The sequence below is a fragment of the Pan paniscus genome, chromosome 13 (assembly GCF_029289425.2).
Source record: "Pan paniscus chromosome 13, NHGRI_mPanPan1-v2.0_pri, whole genome shotgun sequence".
In the NCBI taxonomy this organism is placed as follows: Eukaryota; Metazoa; Chordata; class Mammalia; order Primates; family Hominidae; genus Pan; species Pan paniscus.
The window spans coordinates 68,636,393-68,658,417 of record NC_073262.2 but is presented as its reverse complement, the minus strand read 5'-3'; the positions used below and the strand labels follow the sequence as shown (position 1 = coordinate 68,658,417).

Below are 22,025 nucleotides of genomic sequence, written 5' to 3'. Positions count from 1 at the left end.
ATATTTTTTATATTTATCATCTGAATTTTTAAGTTATTTAAAAATATATTGGTCAAATCAACTCAGGTCCAAATGTTTTAGTTTTGTTCTTTAATATATTGCCTTTTTAAAATGAGTTAAACTTCTGTATAGGCTTTTTAACTTTTCTTTTTTCTGATAAACAACACAATTCTGACTTCATCTGGCATCAAGTTCCTCTGATTTTCCTTTTCCTTTAACCTTTTAATGCTTCTCCCTCCCTTTTTTTTAAAAACATTTTTGTTTCATTTCTTGGTTATATTGCCTATAGTTGTTTTCCTAAGTGTATTGCTTAAGAAAAAAAAATGAATTTTAAGATTTTTTTGAACCTTGCTTTTACATATCCTAGAATAAATAGCATTGATAGAAAAAAAGAATGGAAAGACCAGAGATTACTAGGGGAATTTTTTTTCTTTATTAACAGATAAGAATTCTGACTTTTCTTTTTTTCCATTTGTGTATTAGGTGGTTGTGAATGCCCTTTTAGGAGCAATTCCATCCATCATGAATGTGCTTCTGGTTTGTCTTATATTCTGGCTAATTTTCAGCATCATGGGCGTAAATTTGTTTGCTGGCAAATTCTACCACTGTATTAACACCACAACTGGTGACAGGTTTGACATCGAAGACGTGAATAATCATACTGATTGCCTAAAACTAATAGAAAGAAATGAGACTGCTCGATGGAAAAATGTGAAAGTAAACTTTGATAATGTAGGATTTGGGTATCTCTCTTTGCTTCAAGTTGTAAGTGAACACTATTTTCTCTGAATATTTTTATTGTTTGGAATAATAACAAAATAATGACATACATCTATTATTTAGTTCCTAAGAAAAAGTATATATTTCTTTCTATTTAAAAAATTTCAATTTGTTAGTACAAGTTTATGAGCCCAGATGGGTGAAAACTTTATTACATGTAAGGACTGCAGATATAGTCAGTAATGACCAGACCAAATAAAGACCTCTTTGTCTTTTTTCTTGTATTTTCTTTGTTTCTATATTGCTCTTTCTATATAAACAAGTAAATTAATAAATCAGTAACTTTGCCATTTTTTATTGTGATTAGAAGGCTTGTTTCCCTGATCAGCTACCAAAATGGAATACACTTAACAGATAGATCATCTTCCAAAACACATACACTTAATACACCTAATTGGATTGTAATTAATTGGTAGGGATTAACTGCTGCTGAGTTCTATTATTTGGATCAAAGTTTGGGGAATGACATTTAGGTTTTAGAATTAGAACCAGGCATAGTGGTGGGTGCCACTGCACTCCAGCCTGGGCAACAAAGAGTGAAACTCCATCTAAAAAAAAAAAAAGAGAGAGAATTATACCTGGAAGCAACTAGAAACAAAAATGAAGCACAAGCAGCTGTTGTCTTATCTCAAATGACCTTTCAGCACCATTATTTAAGTCTATTTTGTCCTAAATATTAATGTTTTCACTACTAGGTCTCTAAGACTGGGTCTCCAAGAAAAATAGTTTATAATTTATATTAAAAAAAGGTAGCCCTTTAAACATTTTCATTTGATTCTGCTTCTAGCTGCAGCAGCACCACAACAAAGCAGGGAATAAAATAAGAGTCCAGATTATTTGAAAACTCAGCTTAAAAAAAAAAGACTGTACAATTTCTTTCTTCCCTTGTGGTTCTACATTGTCTTTAGGGCAGAAATCAATTTTTGCTCACCAAGGTTATGATTTCAACTGTTCAACCAGAAGACTAACTAAGCAAACAAACCAACACTGGTCAAAACCCTTTTGCAGCTCTTCCAGAGGTGTCGACTATGATTACTTTACAAATTCTTCCCACCTTTTTGTTGGAAATTCTTATTTCTCTTCTTAACATTTTTTACCTACTCTGAATAATATTCATGCAATTAAAATAGAGATTTTTTAAATCTGGTAAGAACGGGTGGGGCATGGTGGCTCATGCCTGTAATCCTAGCTCTTTGGGAGGCCAAAGCTGGAGGATTGCTTGAGGCCAGGAGATCTAGACCAGTGGAGGCAACATAGTGAGACCTTGTCTCTAAAGACAAATAAAAATAAAAGTTAAAAAAAATCTGGCAAGAATGCTTTCTTTAAAAATTCTCGACACATGATGATATTTATTTGGGCACTTATTCTAACCCTTAACTAATGACCATACTTGTAAATATCACTAAAGCAACCACTTCCTCCATAAATTTGAGGAAAGAAAAATTAAAAATTTTAAGCAAACCTTTAAAATGTAAGCAATTCTGAAAATACAGTGATGGTCCTGCACAAAGCTATTAAATAAATTCTGCCACCAAAAAAAAAAAAAACCCCTCTAAAATACTGCTTCACATTTGGCTTTTATAGAATCACCTCTCTATTGATTAGTAAGTCATTGAAATGGTCCCTTGAATCACTTTTTTGTTTCTATACCAAGTGTGTAATGGAATTGTTCTATCATTGACCTAAGCCACTGACATATTTAACACATCTCTCTCTCTTTCATATACAAAAGCCTTGTACTTTCTAGCTAGGAATCATTACTTTCTTTTCACTGCTGTCACCCACACACTTGCTTAGCTTTTGTCTCATGATATCCACCACTTCACAAGGGTTAGTGTTATCAGAACAAAGATATATTGTGATACAGATGTTAAAGGCTTTGCTAACCTCCCTCACTAGCTAAGGGATAATCCTTTTAGGCCCACAGGACTCAAAATTCATGCCCCAGGACAAGTAACAAATTACTGTAAATTGTTAGCCTGAGTATCCTTCATCCTGTGAGTGTCAAGTGTCTGCTGTACTATTGTTCACATTTCTTATTCATATTAACTTATTATCTTCAAGAATTTCAGAAAGAAAATAGAATAGGGGGTTATTTCTAAATGTTTCGATGCAAAATTCTTAAAAGGATTGTATTTCTAAATGTTTTGCTCCAAAATTCTTAAAAGGATAGTTGCAACCCTGCCTTTATGTATCCTGGTACTATCCTTACATTGTTACAGTAAAGAGAAATCTTAAATTTTCAATCACTTTGATCACCCTGCAGATAAATTTTAGCAGATGATCCTTAGATCTAAGTTGTAATTATTTGGCTGATAGAGCTATTGACCCATGTGTTGGCATTTGTAAGACTTTCTAAAAAGTGCTCCAGCAAATTTTAATACTGCTTTAAATATCATGACACCATGAACTCTAAAGAATTGAAAAGTGCTTGTGAGTTGGTTATCAAGGGGGAGGATATATCAAATGGCCATTTTGTTCAATATGTGTTCTAGAAATGAAAAGCCATACTAAAATACTGTCTTGGTCCAAAATCTATGTAAAATTTGTTTTGAAATGTCTTTCAAAAATATTCCCTTTTGAAAATTATATCAGTAAGAATATTTATTAAACATCAGGTCTAAATTATTTTTACTCCAAAGTAAAACATGCATGTCCTTCTTAATAGGCCACATTCAAAGGATGGATGGATATAATGTATGCAGCAGTTGATTCCAGAAATGTAAGTATTCCTTGTATTCTAAGTCTTTTTACAATATTGATCAGGTGGTAAAATTAATCGAATAAAGCATAAACGACCAAATGAAATGATTCTATCTTGATTTAAAATATTTGGGAAAAAGTGTGACAGGTAAATATTCAAGCATAGCAATGTTTATCAGAAGGATCTTACTAAGATAATTCAACACATGAATTATTTTGAAAACCAAAGTAACAAATTCATGTATGTAGTAACTAACAAATATTTTCCTTTTAAATATTTTCTATTTTGTTTCCTATTTATCCACACATTATATAATTAGTAGTAATTTTAGTGTGCAGGACCAAATTTGAAGAAATATATGATTTCTATCATTAGTTGAAATGTATAGTCACCCTCCATATTAGACAGCATGAAAAGTTATGGATATTGTTCTGTCAGCCTTAGATTACTGTGATGATTTCTTTCAAATAATCCTATTTTAAACCATATAAAAGAATGTTTTTATATGATTTTTGCATTCATAAATTGACTGGAGCCTTTACTAATGTTGCAATCACTTCTGTGGCCAACAGATTCCTTTAAGTGTATATCACCAAAATATAAACCTATTTTATTTGATTTCAGCCTCTTTCAGGCTCCATGACCTAAACTGAAATTCATGCTCATTCCAACTTTGCTCTTCGAAACTTTGTAAGATGTAGTATTTTCTATCAACCTTCATCTTTCTATTCTCAAGTCCCATCTGTTTAGTTTATCATCATAAAGAATAACCTCTGTCCCTGCAGTCTTCAACCTGATAGAGTTTGATGTTATCTTTCTTGAAGTGCATTTCAAATAGCTTTAGTTTTATGTTGAATATCATTTTGATAACCTCCAGAGTTGTTTTATTTCACTTTGTCACTTATATTTTGTTTTGTGTGTTTAGTTGGTTTTTAACTTTGTTGCTTTTAGAAGGACATGAATCTGTTAAAAAACTATAGTGACCCTTTCAGTCCATTACTAAATTATAAGTAATAGCCCATTTGTTTTAAGCACAATCTAGGAATTAAATAATCAACTGAGGATTTATAAAATGGACTGTCCATCTATGTCTACTTAATCTGAAAAATTCAATAACTGTTACTTTAGGGTAAAGTGCCAAACATCTGAAAGAACAACTCATTTCTTATTTGCTACATTATTTCATGCATACATGAATGACTGTTTCTAAACCTAGCCTATAGATATTTACAGTTTTAAATTTTTTATTAATAATTTTAAAATTACTAAAATTCAGTACCTTAAAAGCTTGCAAATTTAGCACATTACTATTCAAATGGAAGAATATTATTTGTATTTATAGTTATAAAAATAGATTTTAGAATGTCATAGTAGCCATATTTTTCACATGAAAACATCCCTAAAGGCCAATTTCAGGGATGTTTTTTAGAGGTAGTTGATTCAGAAAAAAAAAATGCTGACATATTAGTAAGAATAATTTTTTCTATTGTTATGAAAAAGCACCAGTGACATTTCCAGCACTAAAATGTATGGTAATATTTTACAAAATATTCCCCTTTGGTAGGTGGAACTCCAGCCTAAGTATGAAGAAAGTCTGTACATGTATCTTTACTTTGTTATTTTCATCATCTTTGGGTCCTTCTTCACCTTGAACCTGTTTATTGGTGTCATCATAGATAATTTCAACCAGCAGAAAAAGAAGATAAGTATTTCTAATATTTTCTCTCCCACTGAGATAGAAAATTCTTCCTTGGAGTGTTTTCTCTGCCAAATGAGTACTTGAATTTAGAAACAAAATGGGAGTATATATTATAACTGATTTTTCCTTCCTCTTCCTCTGTCATTCACTATCCATATATTTCCGGCTATAGAAAGCTAAGAATAACTGTGGTCCACACTCTTGTTCATAGGTTCATAAAGTTTTTCCTCCTCTTATTCATTATCAAGAAACATTTTCTATCTTTTAAAAAATAATAATTAGAATAAAACTAGAAAGCAACCGAATATGCCTCTTTCCCAAAAGCAACTTGTTATTTTATCCCTACAACTACCCACTCCCCCTTGAAAATATATTTTCCAACTAATTCTTTGCAATAAATTAGGCACTGGATGTAAGCTTCTTCTAGTGTTTATTTTTATGCTTTTTTCTGTCATTGATTTCTTTTATATATTCCCATTTCTTTCTCCAAGATATTTAATCACAAGCTATCCCTTTCAGTCTTGAATTGTACGACTATTATTTATCATTTATAAGGCTCATTTGATTGTCCCAATTACCTATGTACATTATAGAACATATGGAAAGTAAATAAATATCATCACTTGGAAGTAACTGCTGCCATTCACATTTTGTTTTCTGTTCAGAGTATTTCTGCACATACTCTTATTGTTGTACTTTTTATCTATAATTATAAATTCCACTTTAGACTTAACATAAGTATTTTCTCATTTTGTTAAGTCTTCATATACGCATTATCATAATTTACTTATTCTTTCCCCAGTAGGTTGATAATTTAGATTGTTTTTAATCTTTAATGATTTAAATAGTACCTTGTTGAAAGTTTTGTACAAAAAAAAGAGAGAGGGACAGAAAATAAGGCTTTAATTATTTCCTGAGAATAAATTCCCACAATGAAGTATTTTACTCCCCTAGAGTAATATAACTACTCAAACTCCCAATAACAGTGTATGAACACCCATGCCACTGTTCCCTCACTGTCACCAAACATTCTGTTTTTGAATATTTGATATTTAATAGGTGAAAACTGTATTTAATTTTAATTTTTATGACTTTTATAACCTTAATTGTTATGACTTTTATGTATTTTATTACATTTGAACATGTTCTTAAATGCTCATTGGCCATTTGTATTTCTTCCTTTATGTACTGTTGCTTCATCTCACTTGTTCAGTAGGTTTGCTTTTTGTATAATGAATGAGTGCTTTCTTAGACTACAGAACATTCTCCCCTCAATTCCCTTTTCTTATTACCAGTAGTATTCTTAAGTCAATATCAGGCTACTCTATTTCACTTACTTGCCAGTGTTCCAATCTTCTATCCCTACTGGTCTGTCCCATACTTACTATGCTATGAGCTCTGATTTATCCCCTAAATCTCTCACTAACTCATCCAGTTTTCTTTTTATCCCTTTCCTCCAATTCTTGACAGAGTTAGAGTGACTTTTTTAATGAGTAACTCCAAACTGTCTTGCAGTATACATCCTCTAACTCTTTGCTACATTTAAATAAGAAAATTATTGCCTTTAACATCATAAAGGTAGTATGTATAGTACAAGGTACCAAGTATTTATTATCTCAGTGAACCAAATTTCGCCACTAAGCATAAGGTCTTGGGTAAAATACTTAACCTTTTTGAGATTTGGGGGTGTTTGTCTTCATAAGATAATAATAATAAAGTCCATTTTGAATTATTTGGGGAATTAAATATTATCATACCTAAAGAGTACAATTTTTTTACATTTTAAATCCCAGATATAATTATACTAAGCAGTTGAATTTTGTATTTTTTTCTATTTTAACGTTGAAAAAAATGTACAAAAGGACACAGTTTTAACCAGTTTGATTTTTCTTTTCTATACTTTGGAGGTCAAGACATCTTTATGACAGAAGAACAGAAGAAATACTATAATGCAATGAAAAAATTAGGATCGAAAAAACCGCAAAAGCCTATACCTCGACCAGGAGTAAGAAATATCAAATGATATGGGGGAAAAATACAAAAACAAAAACTTGCATGCTTGTCTCACAAAAAAGAAAGTAGCTAACATTTCCAGTAGAAAAAATGTCTTTCACTTGTAGAGCATCATCTAAAAGTGATGTTTGTATCTTTTATGATAATGGTAACAACAAAAAAAATTAAAGACCAAAAAAGAACAAGAAGAAATAGAAGATACACCCTTGACTTCAAGAGATTTAGAAGCACCCCATTACAATCCATATTAATTGGCCAATGGACACATAGACAATGTGATGTGCACAAGAGAAAGTTAATCACACAACTCAAGAATGGTTGCCAAGTAATATCAGGGAAAGAAGTAAACCTTGGGATGGGGCTGTAAGAAATGCAATTTCCTAATATTTTAAGAAATGAAGTGTTGAGTGAAATAACACCTTACTTCTATTTTATTTTTCACTAGAGATACTAAGTGTTTTAAAGGAGGAAAGAATTCCAGTATCTACTATTCATATGGCTATAGTATAGTATCTACTATACTATACTATACTATACTATACTATACTATACTATACTATACTATACTATAGTATACTATAGTATAGTATCTACTATTCGTATGGCTATAGAGTTAGGTATTACTAATGTCTGCAGAAGTCAGGGTCAGTAATTACAGTTTATGATGATAAATAACAATACTCATGCTTCCATGATGAAATAAACAAACTGCTATGAAAATGTACAGCTATTATCCCACACTATAAATATTTTTATGATGATGATCTGAGAGGTTTCAGTAATTCCTAGGGTGCATCAAGGAAAAAAATACTAGCAAATATTCATATTGTGATGATTGAATATTGCCTTCCTGAGAATGATGAGAAATATATACTTTCTCCATTAAAATTTAGCACTAAGAGTAGAAATGAACCAACAATTTGTAGGAAAAATGTAAGTTGGAAAATTCCCTCAGAATTCCTCAGTGGCCCAAAGAAATAAGCCTGCAGATGGCCTTCAGTGACTAGCAGTGGCAGAAATGGGAAGCAGAATCACAGATCAACGACAAAGAATGTGAATTTTTTTTTTACATAAACATATAGGAAATGTCATTCTGGTCTCATTATCCTTGTGCAGTTTCAGGATTCTGTGTCTGACAATGTTAGCCAAGGCGATTTGGTAGAAGAATATGAGTATTGCCATATGTGGTATTTAAATGCATAATGTTATAGATGTGTCTTGGAAATTCCAAATTCTCCTTAACAATTATTTGAGAATACAACAAGTGAAATATTAATAGTACTATATTTTAAAATGGATGTATGGTCCAGCTGATCATTGGAAAGTCTTGAAAAAAAAATTAAATGGGTTTCTTACCTTTTCATAATCTTAAACTGTTGATATGTGTTGCATACCTCTGGAAGAAGTACACAGTGTTGAATGTTTCTTTTGTTTGTTTGTTTTTATCAGAAACCCTCTTTGGATAAGGGATTGTTATTCTGAGAAATACACATTAGTAAATGGCAATTTAAATAACTAAATTTTAACAATTAATATGCTATAAATCATTCTTACAAAAATCAGGGCCAATGACTACTTTGCAAGAAACTAGAAAGTCAATTAATGCAGAAAGTACTTAATGCTAATGCACATGAGAAAACTCCTTTGTTGTTAAAAGCATTGCTTTTTCTCTACAGAACAAATTTCAAGGAATGGTCTTTGACTTCGTAACCAGACAAGTTTTTGACATAAGCATCATGATTCTCATCTGTCTTAACATGGTCACAATGATGGTGGAAACAGATGACCAGAGTGAATATGTGACTACCATTTTGTCGCGCATCAATCTGGTGTTCATTGTGCTGTTTACTGGAGAGTGTGTACTGAAACTCATCTCTCTACGCCATTATTATTTTACCATTGGATGGAATATTTTTGATTTTGTGGTTGTCATTCTCTCCATTGTAGGTAAGAAATATTTAAAGTTCTTAAATTCAGTTAAATAAAAGTGAAAGCTGAAACAATCAAGATTAGATTCAAGATCATCCCAGCAATCAGAGATAATCACTGTAAATATTTTGATACATTTTATCTAAGTGTGTTTGGTTTTTTAACAAAATGTCTCCTACTATATGTCAGTATTGTTTCTTATTCTATCCATTTAGGATAATATACTTAGTGTAAATGTAGTAAAACCTCATTCATTTGAACTAGAACTGTGCTATTAACTAAAATAAAAATGTTTTTGACATGTTGAGATTGAAGAACCAATATAGTATCTAGACGGTTCTGTTAACAAGACTAGAAATGTAGTCTGGTACTCACGAAAATTGCTTTAGAGAATAGACATGGAGTCACCAGCATATAGATATTAGTGAAAAGTGGTTTCAAGATAAGGAAAAGTATTGCATAAAAAGAGAATAAAGACAAGGACTAAACATTAGCAAATGTATATAGTAGGTTCTCTGCAAGTGTCATGTAGAGATTTTCTAGACTACCTTAAAAATGGGTTTATCATAATGATGCACAAGGGAAATAAGGTGGCATGGGACATCATCAGTACTATACTTCAAAGCCTGGAACATATAACTAGCCTCATGAGCAATAGCTCATTTCATTAGACAAAACTAAAGCTCTAGTAAAGTGAAAAGCATCTGTCTGTGGGCCTATTCATTCTTCCCTAAACAGGATGATATGATTGGGTCAATATTTTACTATCCAAAAGGAGGCACCTGTGTTGGACAGATTTTCATGCCACTCCCCTCTCTGAAGAAACTGGCCTTATATCCAGCTCATTGTATATAGCCTTTGATTCCCACTAATTATAATCCTTGGTTATAACTAGTGTGGCTAAGGTATAAAAGTTGTATTCTCACACGTCTCCTTCTCTCTCTCTTACACACACACACACACACACACTCTTACACTTCGTCTTTTCAGAATGAGGCATTTAAACTTGAAGGCATTTAGTTTCTTGAGCTCTTCTTTTTAACTTTACAAGTATTGTTTTTATCTAAAAAGCAAATGGAGAGAGAAGCTGAAAATAAGAAGACTGAGATTACAGTGTTAGGTACAGGAGACCAAAAAGAATTGAAATACAACATTAAGTACAGGATACTAAAAAGAGCATCAACCTGGGATCCTTTCAGAAATGCACCAGAACATACATAAATGAGTATATAAAAATATTAGAGTGGAATTTAAGTAAGTACCAAGATCATGGGGAGATGAAAGTAGCATCAAAAGCTACCAATACTTTCAGATGGAAAAGGAGTAAATAGAGAATTTAGAATATGGCAATTTCAGAAAAAGTCACTGTATACATATAAACTTGTACCTATACTGTTGGGCTGCTACTGTTCGGCCAAATGTGCATTTTTAACTTATTTTCTTTTTCAATTCTGACTTGGGACTTTACATAAACTAAAAGTAGTTTATAAACATCTCTTAAAGATAAAAAAAAGTACTATAATCCTTATAATTGAAATTATTGCTGAATTTCAAAATTAAGATTTATAATATATCATGTACAATTATATATATATTATATATAGCTGTCATATTTAAGATAATATAACTGGGTTCAGGACTCTGAACCTTACCTTGGAGCTTTAGAAGAAACATATGTTTATTTTAACGCATGATTTCTTCACTGGTTGGTATTCTCATTGTTTATTCATAGGTATGTTTCTTGCCGAGCTGATAGAAAAGTATTTCGTGTCCCCTACCCTGTTCCGAGTGATCCGTCTTGCTAGGATTGGCCGAATCCTACGTCTGATCAAAGGAGCAAAGGGGATCCGCACGCTGCTCTTTGCTTTGATGATGTCCCTTCCTGCATTGTTTAACATCGGCCTCCTACTCTTCCTGGTCATGTTCATCTACGCCATCTTTGGGATGTCCAACTTTGCCTATGTTAAGAGGGAAGTTGGGATCGATGACATGTTCAACTTTGAGACCTTTGGCAACAGCATGATCTGCCTGTTCCAAATTACAACCTCTGCTGGCTGGGATGGATTGCTAGCACCCATTCTCAACAGTAAGCCACCCGACTGTGACCCTAATAAAGTTAACCCTGGAAGCTCAGTTAAGGGAGATTGTGGGAACCCATCTGTTGGAATTTTCTTTTTTGTCAGTTACATCATCATATCCTTCCTGGTTGTGGTGAACATGTACATCGCGGTCATCCTGGAGAACTTCAGTGTTGCTACTGAAGAAAGTGCAGAGCCTCTGAGTGAGGATGACTTTGAGATGTTCTATGAGGTTTGGGAGAAGTTTGATCCCGATGCAACTCAGTTCATGGAATTTGAAAAATTATCTCAGTTTGCAGCTGCGCTTGAACCGCCTCTCAATCTGCCACAACCAAATAAACTCCAGCTCATTGCCATGGATTTGCCCATGGTGAGTGGTGACCGGATCCACTGTCTTGATATCTTATTTGCTTTTACAAAGCGGGTTCTAGGAGAGAGTGGAGAGATGGATGCTCTACGAATACAGATGGAAGAGCGATTCATGGCTTCCAATCCTTCCAAGGTCTCCTATCAGCCAATCACTACTACTTTAAAACGAAAACAAGAGGAAGTATCTGCTGTCATTATTCAGCGTGCTTACAGACGCCACCTTTTAAAGCGAACTGTAAAACAAGCTTCCTTTACGTACAATAAAAACAAAATCAAAGGTGGGGCTAATCTTATAAAAGAAGACATGATAATTGACAGAATAAATGAAAACTCTGTTACAGAAAAAACTGATCTGACCATGTCCACTGCAGCTTGTCCGCCTTCCTATGACCGGGTGACAAAGCCAATTGTGGAAAAACATGAGCAAGAAGGCAAAGATGAAAAAGCCAAAGGGAAATAAATGAAAATAAATAAAAATAATTGGGTGACAAATTGTTTACAGCCTGTGAAGGTGATGTATTTTTATCAACAGGACTCCTTTAGGAGGTCAATGCCAAACTGACTGTTTTTACACAAATCTCCTTAAGGTCAGTGCCTACAATAAGACAGTGACCCCTTGTCAGCAAATTGTGACTCTGTGTAAAGGGGAGATGACCTTGACAGGAGGTTACTGTTCTCACTACCAGCTGACACTGCTGAAGATAAGATACACAATGGCTAGTCAGACTGTAGGGACCAGTTTCAAGGGGTGCAAACCTGTGATTTTGGGGTTGTTTAACATGAAACACTTTAGTGTAGTAATTGTATCCACTGTTTGCATTTCAACTGCCACATTTGTCACATTTTTACGGAATCTGTTAGTGGATTCATCTTTTTGTTAATCCATGTGTTTATTATATGTGACTATTTTTGTAAACGAAGTTTCTGTTGAGAAATAGGCTAAGGACCTCTATAACAGGTATGCCACCTGGGGGGTATGGCAACCACATGGCCCTCCCAGCTACACAAAGTCGTGGTTTGCATGAGGGCATGCTGCACTTAGAGATCATGCATGAGAAAAAGTCACAAGAAAAACAAATTCTTAAATTTCACCATATTTCTGGGAGGGGTAATTGGGTGATAAGTGGAGGTGCTTTGTTGATCTTGTTTTGCGAAATCCAGCCCCTAGACCAAGTAGATTGTTTGTGGGCAGGCCAGTAAATCTTAGCAGGTGCAAACTTCATTCAAATGTCTGGAGTCATAAATGTTATGTTTCTTTTTGTTGTATTAAAAAAAAAAAAAAAAACCTGAATAGTGAATATTGCCCCTCACCCTCCACCGCCAGAAGACTGAATTGACCAAAATTACTCTTTATAAATTTCTGCTTTATCCTGCACTTTGTTTAGCCATCTTCGGCTCTCAGCAAGGTTGACACTGTATATGTTAATGAAATGCTATTTATTATGTAAATAGTCATTTTACCCTGTGGTGCACGTTTGAGCAAACAAATAATGACCTAAGCACAGTATTTATTGCATCAAATATGTACCACAAGAAATGTAGAGTGCAAGCTTTACACAGGTAATAAAATGTATTCTGTACCATTTATAGATAGTTTGGATGCTATCAATGCATGTTTATATTACCATGCTGCTGTATCTGGTTTCTCTCACTGCTCAGAATCTCATTTATGAGAAACCATATGTCAGTGGTAAAGTCAAGGAAATTGTTCAACAGATCTCATTTATTTAAGTCATTAAGCAATAGTTTGCAGCACTTTAACAGCTTTTTGGTTATTTTTACATTTTAAGTGGATAACATATGGTATATAGCCAGACTGTACAGACACGTTTAAAAAAACACACTGCTTAACCTGTTAAAATGTGTTTAGAATTTTATAAGCAAATATAAATACTGTAAAAAGTCACTTTATTTTATTTTTCAGCATTATGTACATAAATATGAAGAGGAAATTATCTTCAGGTTGATATCACAATCACTTTTCTTACTTTCTGTCCATAGTACTTTTTCATGAAAGAAATTTGCTAAATAAGACATGAAAACAAGACTGGGTAGTTGTAGATTTCTGCTTTTTTAATTACATTTGCTAATTTTAGATTATTTCACAATTTTAAGGAGCAAAATAGGTTCACGATTCATATCCAAATTATGCTTTGCAATTGGAAAAGGGTTTAAAATTTTATTTATATTTCTGGTAGTACCTGTACTAACTGAATTGAAGGTAGTGCTTATGTTATTTTTGTTCTTTTTTTCTGACTTCGGTTTATGTTTTCATTTCTTTGGAGTAATGCTGCTCTAGATTGTTCTAAATATAATGTGGGCTTCATAATTTTTTTTTCCACAAAAACAGAGTAGTCAACTTATATAGTCAATTACATCAGGACATTTTGTGTTTCTTACAGAAGCAAACCATAGGCTCCTCTTTTCCTTAAAACTACTTAGATAAACTGTATTCGTGAACTGCATGCTGGAAAATGCTACTATTATGCTAAATAATGCTAACCAACATTTAAAATGTGCAAAATTAATAAAGATTACATTTTTTATTTTATTGTTTGCCCAGTCACTTTTTGTTAACAGAATATTCTAATGATATGGAGATTTTTTACATTACAAATTGGGGGAGAAGGGGAGCGCACACACACGCATGCACACACACACACAGAGGCATACCCACGTTGACAACAAAACCTAGGGTAGATATGTCACTGGAGGTAGGGGGTAATGACCTCCCAGAATTACAAGCAGCAGGTGTGTTCTCTGTTAGGAGGAAGAACTGGTGTCAGAGGATAGCTAGTGATTCTAGGAGGAAGAGAAGTATGGAAGCAAGCCAGAGTGATGGTGGATGACCCCTTGAGCTATGAAAAGAAACCCTTAAATCATCATTTAAAAATTTAGAATTGCTATGTGTGTAGGATACTGTGTTTCCTCCTCCAGAGCCACTCTCTATGCTTCTGCATCATTCTGTGTGTCCCAGAAGGGTGACTTCCACACATTGCAAAAATGGGCTCTCCTACCTTTGAGCTCCCAATTGGTTTGGCCAATGAGAAGCACCAGTGGGAAAGCACCAGAGAGAGAAGATTGACATAGGAATATTTCTTCTCCAATTCCTTCTTTGCTGGGTTGGCACTGGACTCATTCCTCCCCCAAAAGTCATACTCCAATCAGACTGCCCCTCATACAACTGAAGCTACTTTCTCTGGGGTCTGGTAATCACTCCTCCCCTTGCTCCTTCAGGTCTGCTGCTGCATTGAGAGTGCTTTTGTATTCCTTGTAGCTTTCTCCTAACATTGCTGACACTTTTGTAAATGTCCCCTTCATGAAATTCTTCTATATGCCTCATTTCAGCATGCCATCTGTCTCCTGCCTGGCTGATACAAGGTGATTCAACAGCTCATGAAAGTCAGCAGCAAGCAAAGATGTGCCTTGCTTCAGCTTGGGGTCTTAATCTTGCTAACTTTTGCAGATAAAGAAAAACAGTAACTCGGGGAACCACAATGAAGTCCAGTGCAGAATTCACAGATATCATGGAAAGGTTACTCAGGTGGTCCAGATAGTAAAATTAACAGTCTAAATTAATCTATCTAAATTTCTGAGGAATTAGAAGCCTTCCCTTGTCATCAGGTGAAGCCAGAAGAGGGAATATAGCCTCAACCAGAAAAGGGACAGTAATTAAAAGTGCTTTTCCCATCCTTGTACAAGGGACTGACTTTGCCTCTTCATAACATCACAATCCTAAAGCAACACAACAATTAATTCTGATATATTAGTAGCTGAAAAAAATTCCCATTTCCAACTAAGGTAGGTCAGAATTATAGGATAAACCCTGCAGACTTTTTATACTACCCATCCACGCCATTACTCACTGTTACCTTTCCAAATAGAAAGAGAAGAACTGGTAAAACATAATCATATAAATCTCCATATTCATTTTGACATATTTGGCATATTTTCTGTGCTAAAAAGTAATTATTCTTCAAAGAATGATGAGGTCATGTCAGTAAGACACAGGAACCAACTAGAAGGGGCTTCCCACTGGCCAAATCTGGGGCAAGTTGAGCATCAAAATAAATGATAGTAAAAGATTATAATTCATTGAATAAGAATCAGCAAATACATACTGATGTAAGTAAATAAGGAAAAGTACAAATCTGTTTCTTGCAGTTGAATGTTAATTAACAATTGTAGAAGAAATAATGGAGTTAGAAAAATCACTATTTGGCAATCACCCTAATGACAATTGATTCATACAAGAATCATCAATGAGTATTAAAACTCATGGGTGAAAGTTTGATGAGGAATACGGTATTTATAGCATCTTAAATTATCTCTTCTCTATTAAGTAGAAAATTTAAAAAGAAGAAAGTATACTTTGGAGAAACACAGCTGACAATACCTTCAAAGATATCATCAATTATGAGACCAACTGATACTATGTGCCTCCTGATAAGATATACTGAAAGGGCCACATTACTTCTTGGTACACAGTCAAAATTTTAAAACCAGAATCTAACTACAAGGAAAATCAAATTGAGGACACTCTATAAAATAAGTGGACTGAACTCTTTAAAAATGTCAATGTCATGAAAGACAAAGAAAGGCTAAAGAATTCCATGAGGTCAAAGAACTATGACAACTAAACACAATTCTGGATGGAATATCAAATTAAAAATAACAGATAAATAATATTATTGGGAAAGCTGAATAAATTTGAATATGGACTGTTTATTAGTTATTAGTACTATAATAGTGTTAATTTTCCTAATTTTGTTAAGACTAGTGTGCCTGTTCCATGAAAATAGAAAATGTACTTATTCTCTGAAAATGCATGCTAAAGTATTTAGGGGTGAATGCAACAATGTCTGCAGCTCATTCTTGAATCAGTTCAAAGAAAAATGAGTTACATTTATATATATATGTATGTATGTAAACAGACATAGATAAAAGTATAGATGTGTGTGTGTCTTTAGAAAGGGGAGGATTTTTTTTTTTTTTTTTTTTTGCTGTGTGTTACTGAAGTGCCTATGTCTGCGTGTTCACACTATCATATTTTGTATGCCCTGGACTTTATAATTTCTACCTTCAAAATTAGATCTACTGTTGGTAATTAATTCAATATATACTGGTTTTTTTAACTACTATTCTCATTTCCTAGCAGTAATCTTCCTGAAAAGTCACAGAAATGATTACATTCCTTGTTCTTCATAATAATCACTGTTTAATTAAAATAAGAATATTTTAGAAAAGATCTGCGGCATAGTGGTTAAGACCCCAGTATTTGATGCTAAACAGATCTGATTTGGATAACAGAAGGTGGCACTTTGCTGTTTAAGCTGGGGACCAGACACTGTGGGTATAAATAGTAATTCCAAACACAGCTCCACAGAGCAGCACCCTTATGACAAGGTTTTCATGTGTCTATAGTTAAGCCAGACACATTAAGAATAATGCCATAAATATTTATAAAGCTGAACATATCCAAGTTAAAGACCTTTATCCTGAAATTGTGTCTTTTAGATTATTTTCTAAAGACTAATACCATTTAATGTTTAAATGTTCTTTTGAAATGATGGTGAGAATACGTGATAATGGGTTATTGGTTTTAATATTTTATTTAGCCAAGTGGAAAATTGGCAACCTGGTGTCGGTCCTCCCATTTGTATTTTACTGGTGCATGAAATCCAAAAGTCTAGTAACCATTGGGACAAACAACTCTACTGCATAAGTTTGTATGTTTGTATATCTGTATCACAAAGCCCAGACACTCGAACTATATAAACTTGTCGCACTAAAGACAGCAAATATGTCTGGTAATTGCATATTCTTCATGTGTGCACTGGAATTTCTTATTATATAAGAAAATAAATGTGTTTCTAAACCACCATGAATTGGGTACTGCTGATAGTACTATTCTTCCTGGCACTTGGAAATATCGCACTGAGGTTGTCAATCAATATTGATTTGATCAGTGTGGCAGCAAGGGCACTACAGGAGGAAAATACTCTAGACAATCAAGTATAGATGGGAAAATTGCATCACCAAGAAATTCTTAAAATCACAAGTGGATAATTTGCAATATCAATTGATTTTACTCAACTGCTTGAGTCCTTTATCATTCCGTTAGAACACTCCTCATATTTGCAGATAACTCAGCCCCTCACCTCAGCAACAAACAAGAGGACATCATTATAAACTTCCTCAATTTCTTTCCTATCCAGTGAAAAATATCTAAGTCCCTTTTCCCTTCCCTTTTCCTTCCCTTCCCTTCCTTTTTCTTTCCTTCCATTCTCTTCCTTTTTCCTTCCTTTTTCTTACTTTACCTCCCCCTCCTACCTTTCCCTTTCTCCCTTCCTCCCTCTCTCCCTTCCTTCCTCTCTCCCTCTCCTTCCTTCCTTCCTTCAATCCGTACTTTTATATCTTTTCAGAGATCAATTTTTCCCATTCATTTCTACATTCTCAGATACCTTGCTCCATGACTTGTTCTACTTCTCTTCTATCTTTATTCTTTCCCTCTTGACTGATCCTTTTTGTCTGCCTTTGCATTTTCAAAATCAGTTTTTCTAATCTTAAAAAATAACTTTGCTCAACCCTGATGCATCTTTATTCACTGTGTCATTATCTCATTATTTTTAAAGGTTAGTTTCTAAAGCCAGGGCTCTATACTCACTACCTTCACTCTTGGTTAAAATTAAAAGAAATATAGGTCCCAGTGATATTTATGGGAAAATTTGACTGTGAATAATCTTGTTGATATAAACGCTTTGGGTTTTCAAAATGTTATGCTAGCTGTTAACTTTCCCAGTAACATTATGAGGGAAGGGCTGGAAAATACAAAAGGTAGATATAGGAACCGAGAACATCACCCCTATGGAGCCAAGCTATACATACTCTGTCTCTGGTTATCATAAATACATCTCCTATATTCAATGCTTGCTTAAAAAGGCATGATGTCCACGGAGCAATTCAATTGTTCACTGTGATGGGTTTTTTTGTTTTCTCCTCATGGAATGCAACTTTTATTTATGAGAATATGGAGACCAGAAAGTCCCTAAAATAAATTTGTAAAAAAAAAAAAATTTAAGGATAAATTCATCATGAAAAAAGTATTGTTATAGAAAGTTTAATTTTTCCCCTAAGTTGTTATGAACTGACTACCCCTGTGTTAATTAAACTTGCCATTATGCATGTGTATATTTTGTTGGAAACCATTGAGATACAAGTCTTATTTTTCTTCTTCAAGCTGTTTGAAATAAATTGTGACTCGAACAAATTCAAATACCAGCCCAATGCTGAATCTTATTCTTCCAGAGCCTTCTCTCTCTCCTTCATGGTCTCAAACCTGGCTCCTACTTTTACCACTCTAAATTAGCTAAATTTGATCTTTATTCAGGCTTCATCGTATCTGGCAGATTTTTAGAATTCAATGGTGATGATGATCATCACCTCCTCCCTCTTTAAATTGCATCTTACTGTGTCTTCCATAAAACTAGAGTACCCTAGGCCTCTTAGTGTATCTTTGATTCTTTTTCTTTTCTTTCTTTCTTCTTTTTTGTGTTGTTGTTGTTGAGATGTAGTCCCACTCTGTCGCCAGGCAGTGGCACAACCTCCTCTCACTGCGACCTCCACCTCCCTGGTTCAAGCGATTCCCCTGCCTCAGCCTCCTGAGTAGCTGGGACTACAGGTTCACGCCACCACACCCAGCTAATTTTTTGTATTTTTTAATAGAAACGGGGTTTCACCATTTTGGCCAGGATGGTCTCGATCTCCTGACCTCGTGATCCACCCGCCCCGCCTCCCAAAATACTGGGATTACAGGCGTTAAGTCACCGCGCCTGGCCTGTATCTTTGATTATTTGCCTTTACTCTCTATCAATATTTTCTCTCCTTTTAGATTTGTACTGCAGCAGCAGCCTTTTTGCTGAGTTGGTGCTGCATCTCCACACGTCTGTTGGACTTTTGTACTTGCATATTCAGCTATCACCTCCAACTTAATATGTCCAAAACTAGTCCCTTTATAGTCTATCCCTATCAGCCATCAACAAAACTAGCCAGAAGTCAACCAGCTTTCCCCATATCTGTTATTGTTCAAGTTATCTTTCTAATTCGGCAAAAGAAATAAGTACAATTACAGGATACATTGAAGAACAAATGAGTAATGCTATGTGAGGATACAGGGAAAGGTTATATAATAGGAAAACTTTGTTTTCTTTTTTTGAAACAGAGTTTCCCTCTGTCACCCAGGCTGGAGTGCAGTGGCGCAATCTCGGGTCACTGCAGCTTCCACTCCCCAGGTTCAAGCGATTCTCCTGCCTCAGTCTCCCAAGTAGCTGGGATTACAGGCGCCCACCACCGCACCTGGCCAATTTTTGGGTTTTTGGTGGAGATGGGGTTTCACCATGTTGGCCGGGCTGGCCTCGAACTCCTGACCTCAAGTAATCCGCCCGCCTTGGCCCCCCAAAGTGCTGGGATTACAGGCGTAAGCCACCATGCCGAGCCTATAATGGGATAACTTCTGATCTGGGTTTTGAAGAATAAGCGGGGTAGGACAGCCAGGACAGCAAAATATCAGACCAATGGCCAAAACCACAGGCTCTAGAGTCAGATTGCCTGGATCCAAATATCAGCTATACTGATATTACAAAAGTTTCTTAGCCTCTTATTGCCTCAATTTCATCATCTGTAAAAATGGTAATAATAATTCTTATGAGGACTAAATGAGTTAACGGAAGTAAAGCTTTCAGATCAACAGTTCCAGGCATATAATTACTACATAAGTCTTTGTTCTAATGATGACAATCAAAGACACATATGAAAATGAGAAACACAAGGACAGTTCAGAGCATTTTTAAGAGTTCACTGTTGCTAATGTGAAAAAGGAGCAATGACAGTGACTGAGAGACAAGCAGGACTCAGATGATAAAGGGCTTTAAATGCAGGGTGGGGGCCTTGGTGATGAAGACCCATTTAGAAATTGTAAAAGAAGCAAAAGTCGGTGAGAGTAGATTTTGACTTCAAGACAAAGGAAACATTCAATGTGAATTTTATAATTGTTTTGTCTAATTCTAGGAAAATGACATTGGTAAAAAAACAATAAATGTTGGTGAGGTACAGTGAAAAGGAAAGGCTTATACACTGTTGGTGGGAAAGTAAATTAGTACAATTTATGTACTATTTATGTACCATTTATGTTTCCTCTTTGGAAAACAGTATGGAGATTTCTCAAAGAACTAAAAGAGATCTAACATTCTATCTAGCAATCCCCCTACTGGGTATCTACTTAAAGGAAAATAAGTTATTATATCAAAAAGACACCTGTATTTGCAGGTTTATCACAGCCCAGTTCACAATTGCAAAGATATGGAATCTACATAAATGTCCATCAACTGAAGAGTGGATAAAGAAAATCAGGGGTGTCCAAGGTAGACAATACAGTCATGGGTTCTTAGTTTCTATTTCTGCTTGGGTCAGTAAAGCCCCTTGCTCATCTCCCTTTTCTGCTTATCACTAGGGACAGAAACTAAAAGTCATGGCTTCAGGCTGCTAAAGTCTAAAACAAAACAAAACAGAACAACAAGAACAATAAAGTTAGGCGGGACAAGCTTGAAGACTAAACAGTAGTTATTTATGGCAGAATACTGCTCAGCCATAAAAATGAATGAAACATGTTTTGCAGCAACTAGGATGGAACTGGTCACTATCCTAAGTGAAGTAACTCAGGAATAGAAAACCAAATACCACATGTTCTCCCTTACAAGTGGGAGCTAAGCCATGGGTATGCAAAGCCATAAAGAGTGCTATAATGGACACTGGAGATTCAGAGGTAGGGAGGGGGAGAGGGAGATGAGGAATAAAAAATCACCTATTGGGTACAATGTACACTATTCATCACTACATCACTACACTAAAAGCTCAGACTTCACCACTATACAGTTCACCCATGCAACAACAACAAAAAAAAACTTGTACCACTAAAGCAATGGAAATAATAAACAAATAAAATAAATAACAGCAACTGCTGAAAACAAAAAGACAAAAGAAACAGAAATCAGGGACAAAGTTTAGGAAGCTACTGGGAAAACACAAGCAATGATAAGACATAAGCCTTGAATATCTTCTTTCTTTCTACCCAGTGAAAGCAAGCCCATTCTTCAGGATTCGGAGACAGCTTCTTTGTTTCTTATTACTGGAAAAGAATTTTTTCTCCTATGAATCCCTGTGGGATTCATTCAAAAGTGTCAGGGTTTGGACATGTACCCAGATACTCAAACCCAAACACTTTTGAGAGTGAAAGAGGACAATATTAATAATTGTGCTAAAACAGGCACAATACAGGACTCTTACAGGCACATCAGGAAAGAGGGTTACTAATCCACCATTATGTATATTTGGGAATGTAGGTTTCTCCCTTTTATCACCCTTACTTCTACGCTGCCACAAGAAAATATATACCATC

The 22,025-nt window shown here is 34.6% G+C and overlaps 1 protein-coding gene across 6 annotated transcripts in view; it reads left to right on the top strand.

Moving 5' to 3' along the window:
* Positions 1-14,123, top strand: part of SCN1A (sodium voltage-gated channel alpha subunit 1) — a 139,737-nt gene extending 125,614 nt beyond the window's left edge. For all 6 annotated transcript variants that reach the window (XM_063595432.1, XM_063595430.1, XM_063595428.1 and 3 more), the window contains exons 23-28: positions 484-765; positions 3,449-3,502; positions 5,049-5,186; positions 7,084-7,188; positions 8,873-9,143; positions 10,858-14,123. In XM_063595432.1, the coding sequence (XP_063451502.1) occupies positions 484-765; positions 3,449-3,502; positions 5,049-5,186; positions 7,084-7,188; positions 8,873-9,143; positions 10,858-12,032 (2,025 nt within the window). In that variant the 3' untranslated portion in view covers positions 12,033-14,123. The remainder of the gene's footprint in view (positions 1-483; positions 766-3,448; positions 3,503-5,048; positions 5,187-7,083; positions 7,189-8,872; positions 9,144-10,857) is intronic.
* Positions 14,124-22,025: the final 7,902 nt, after the last annotated feature.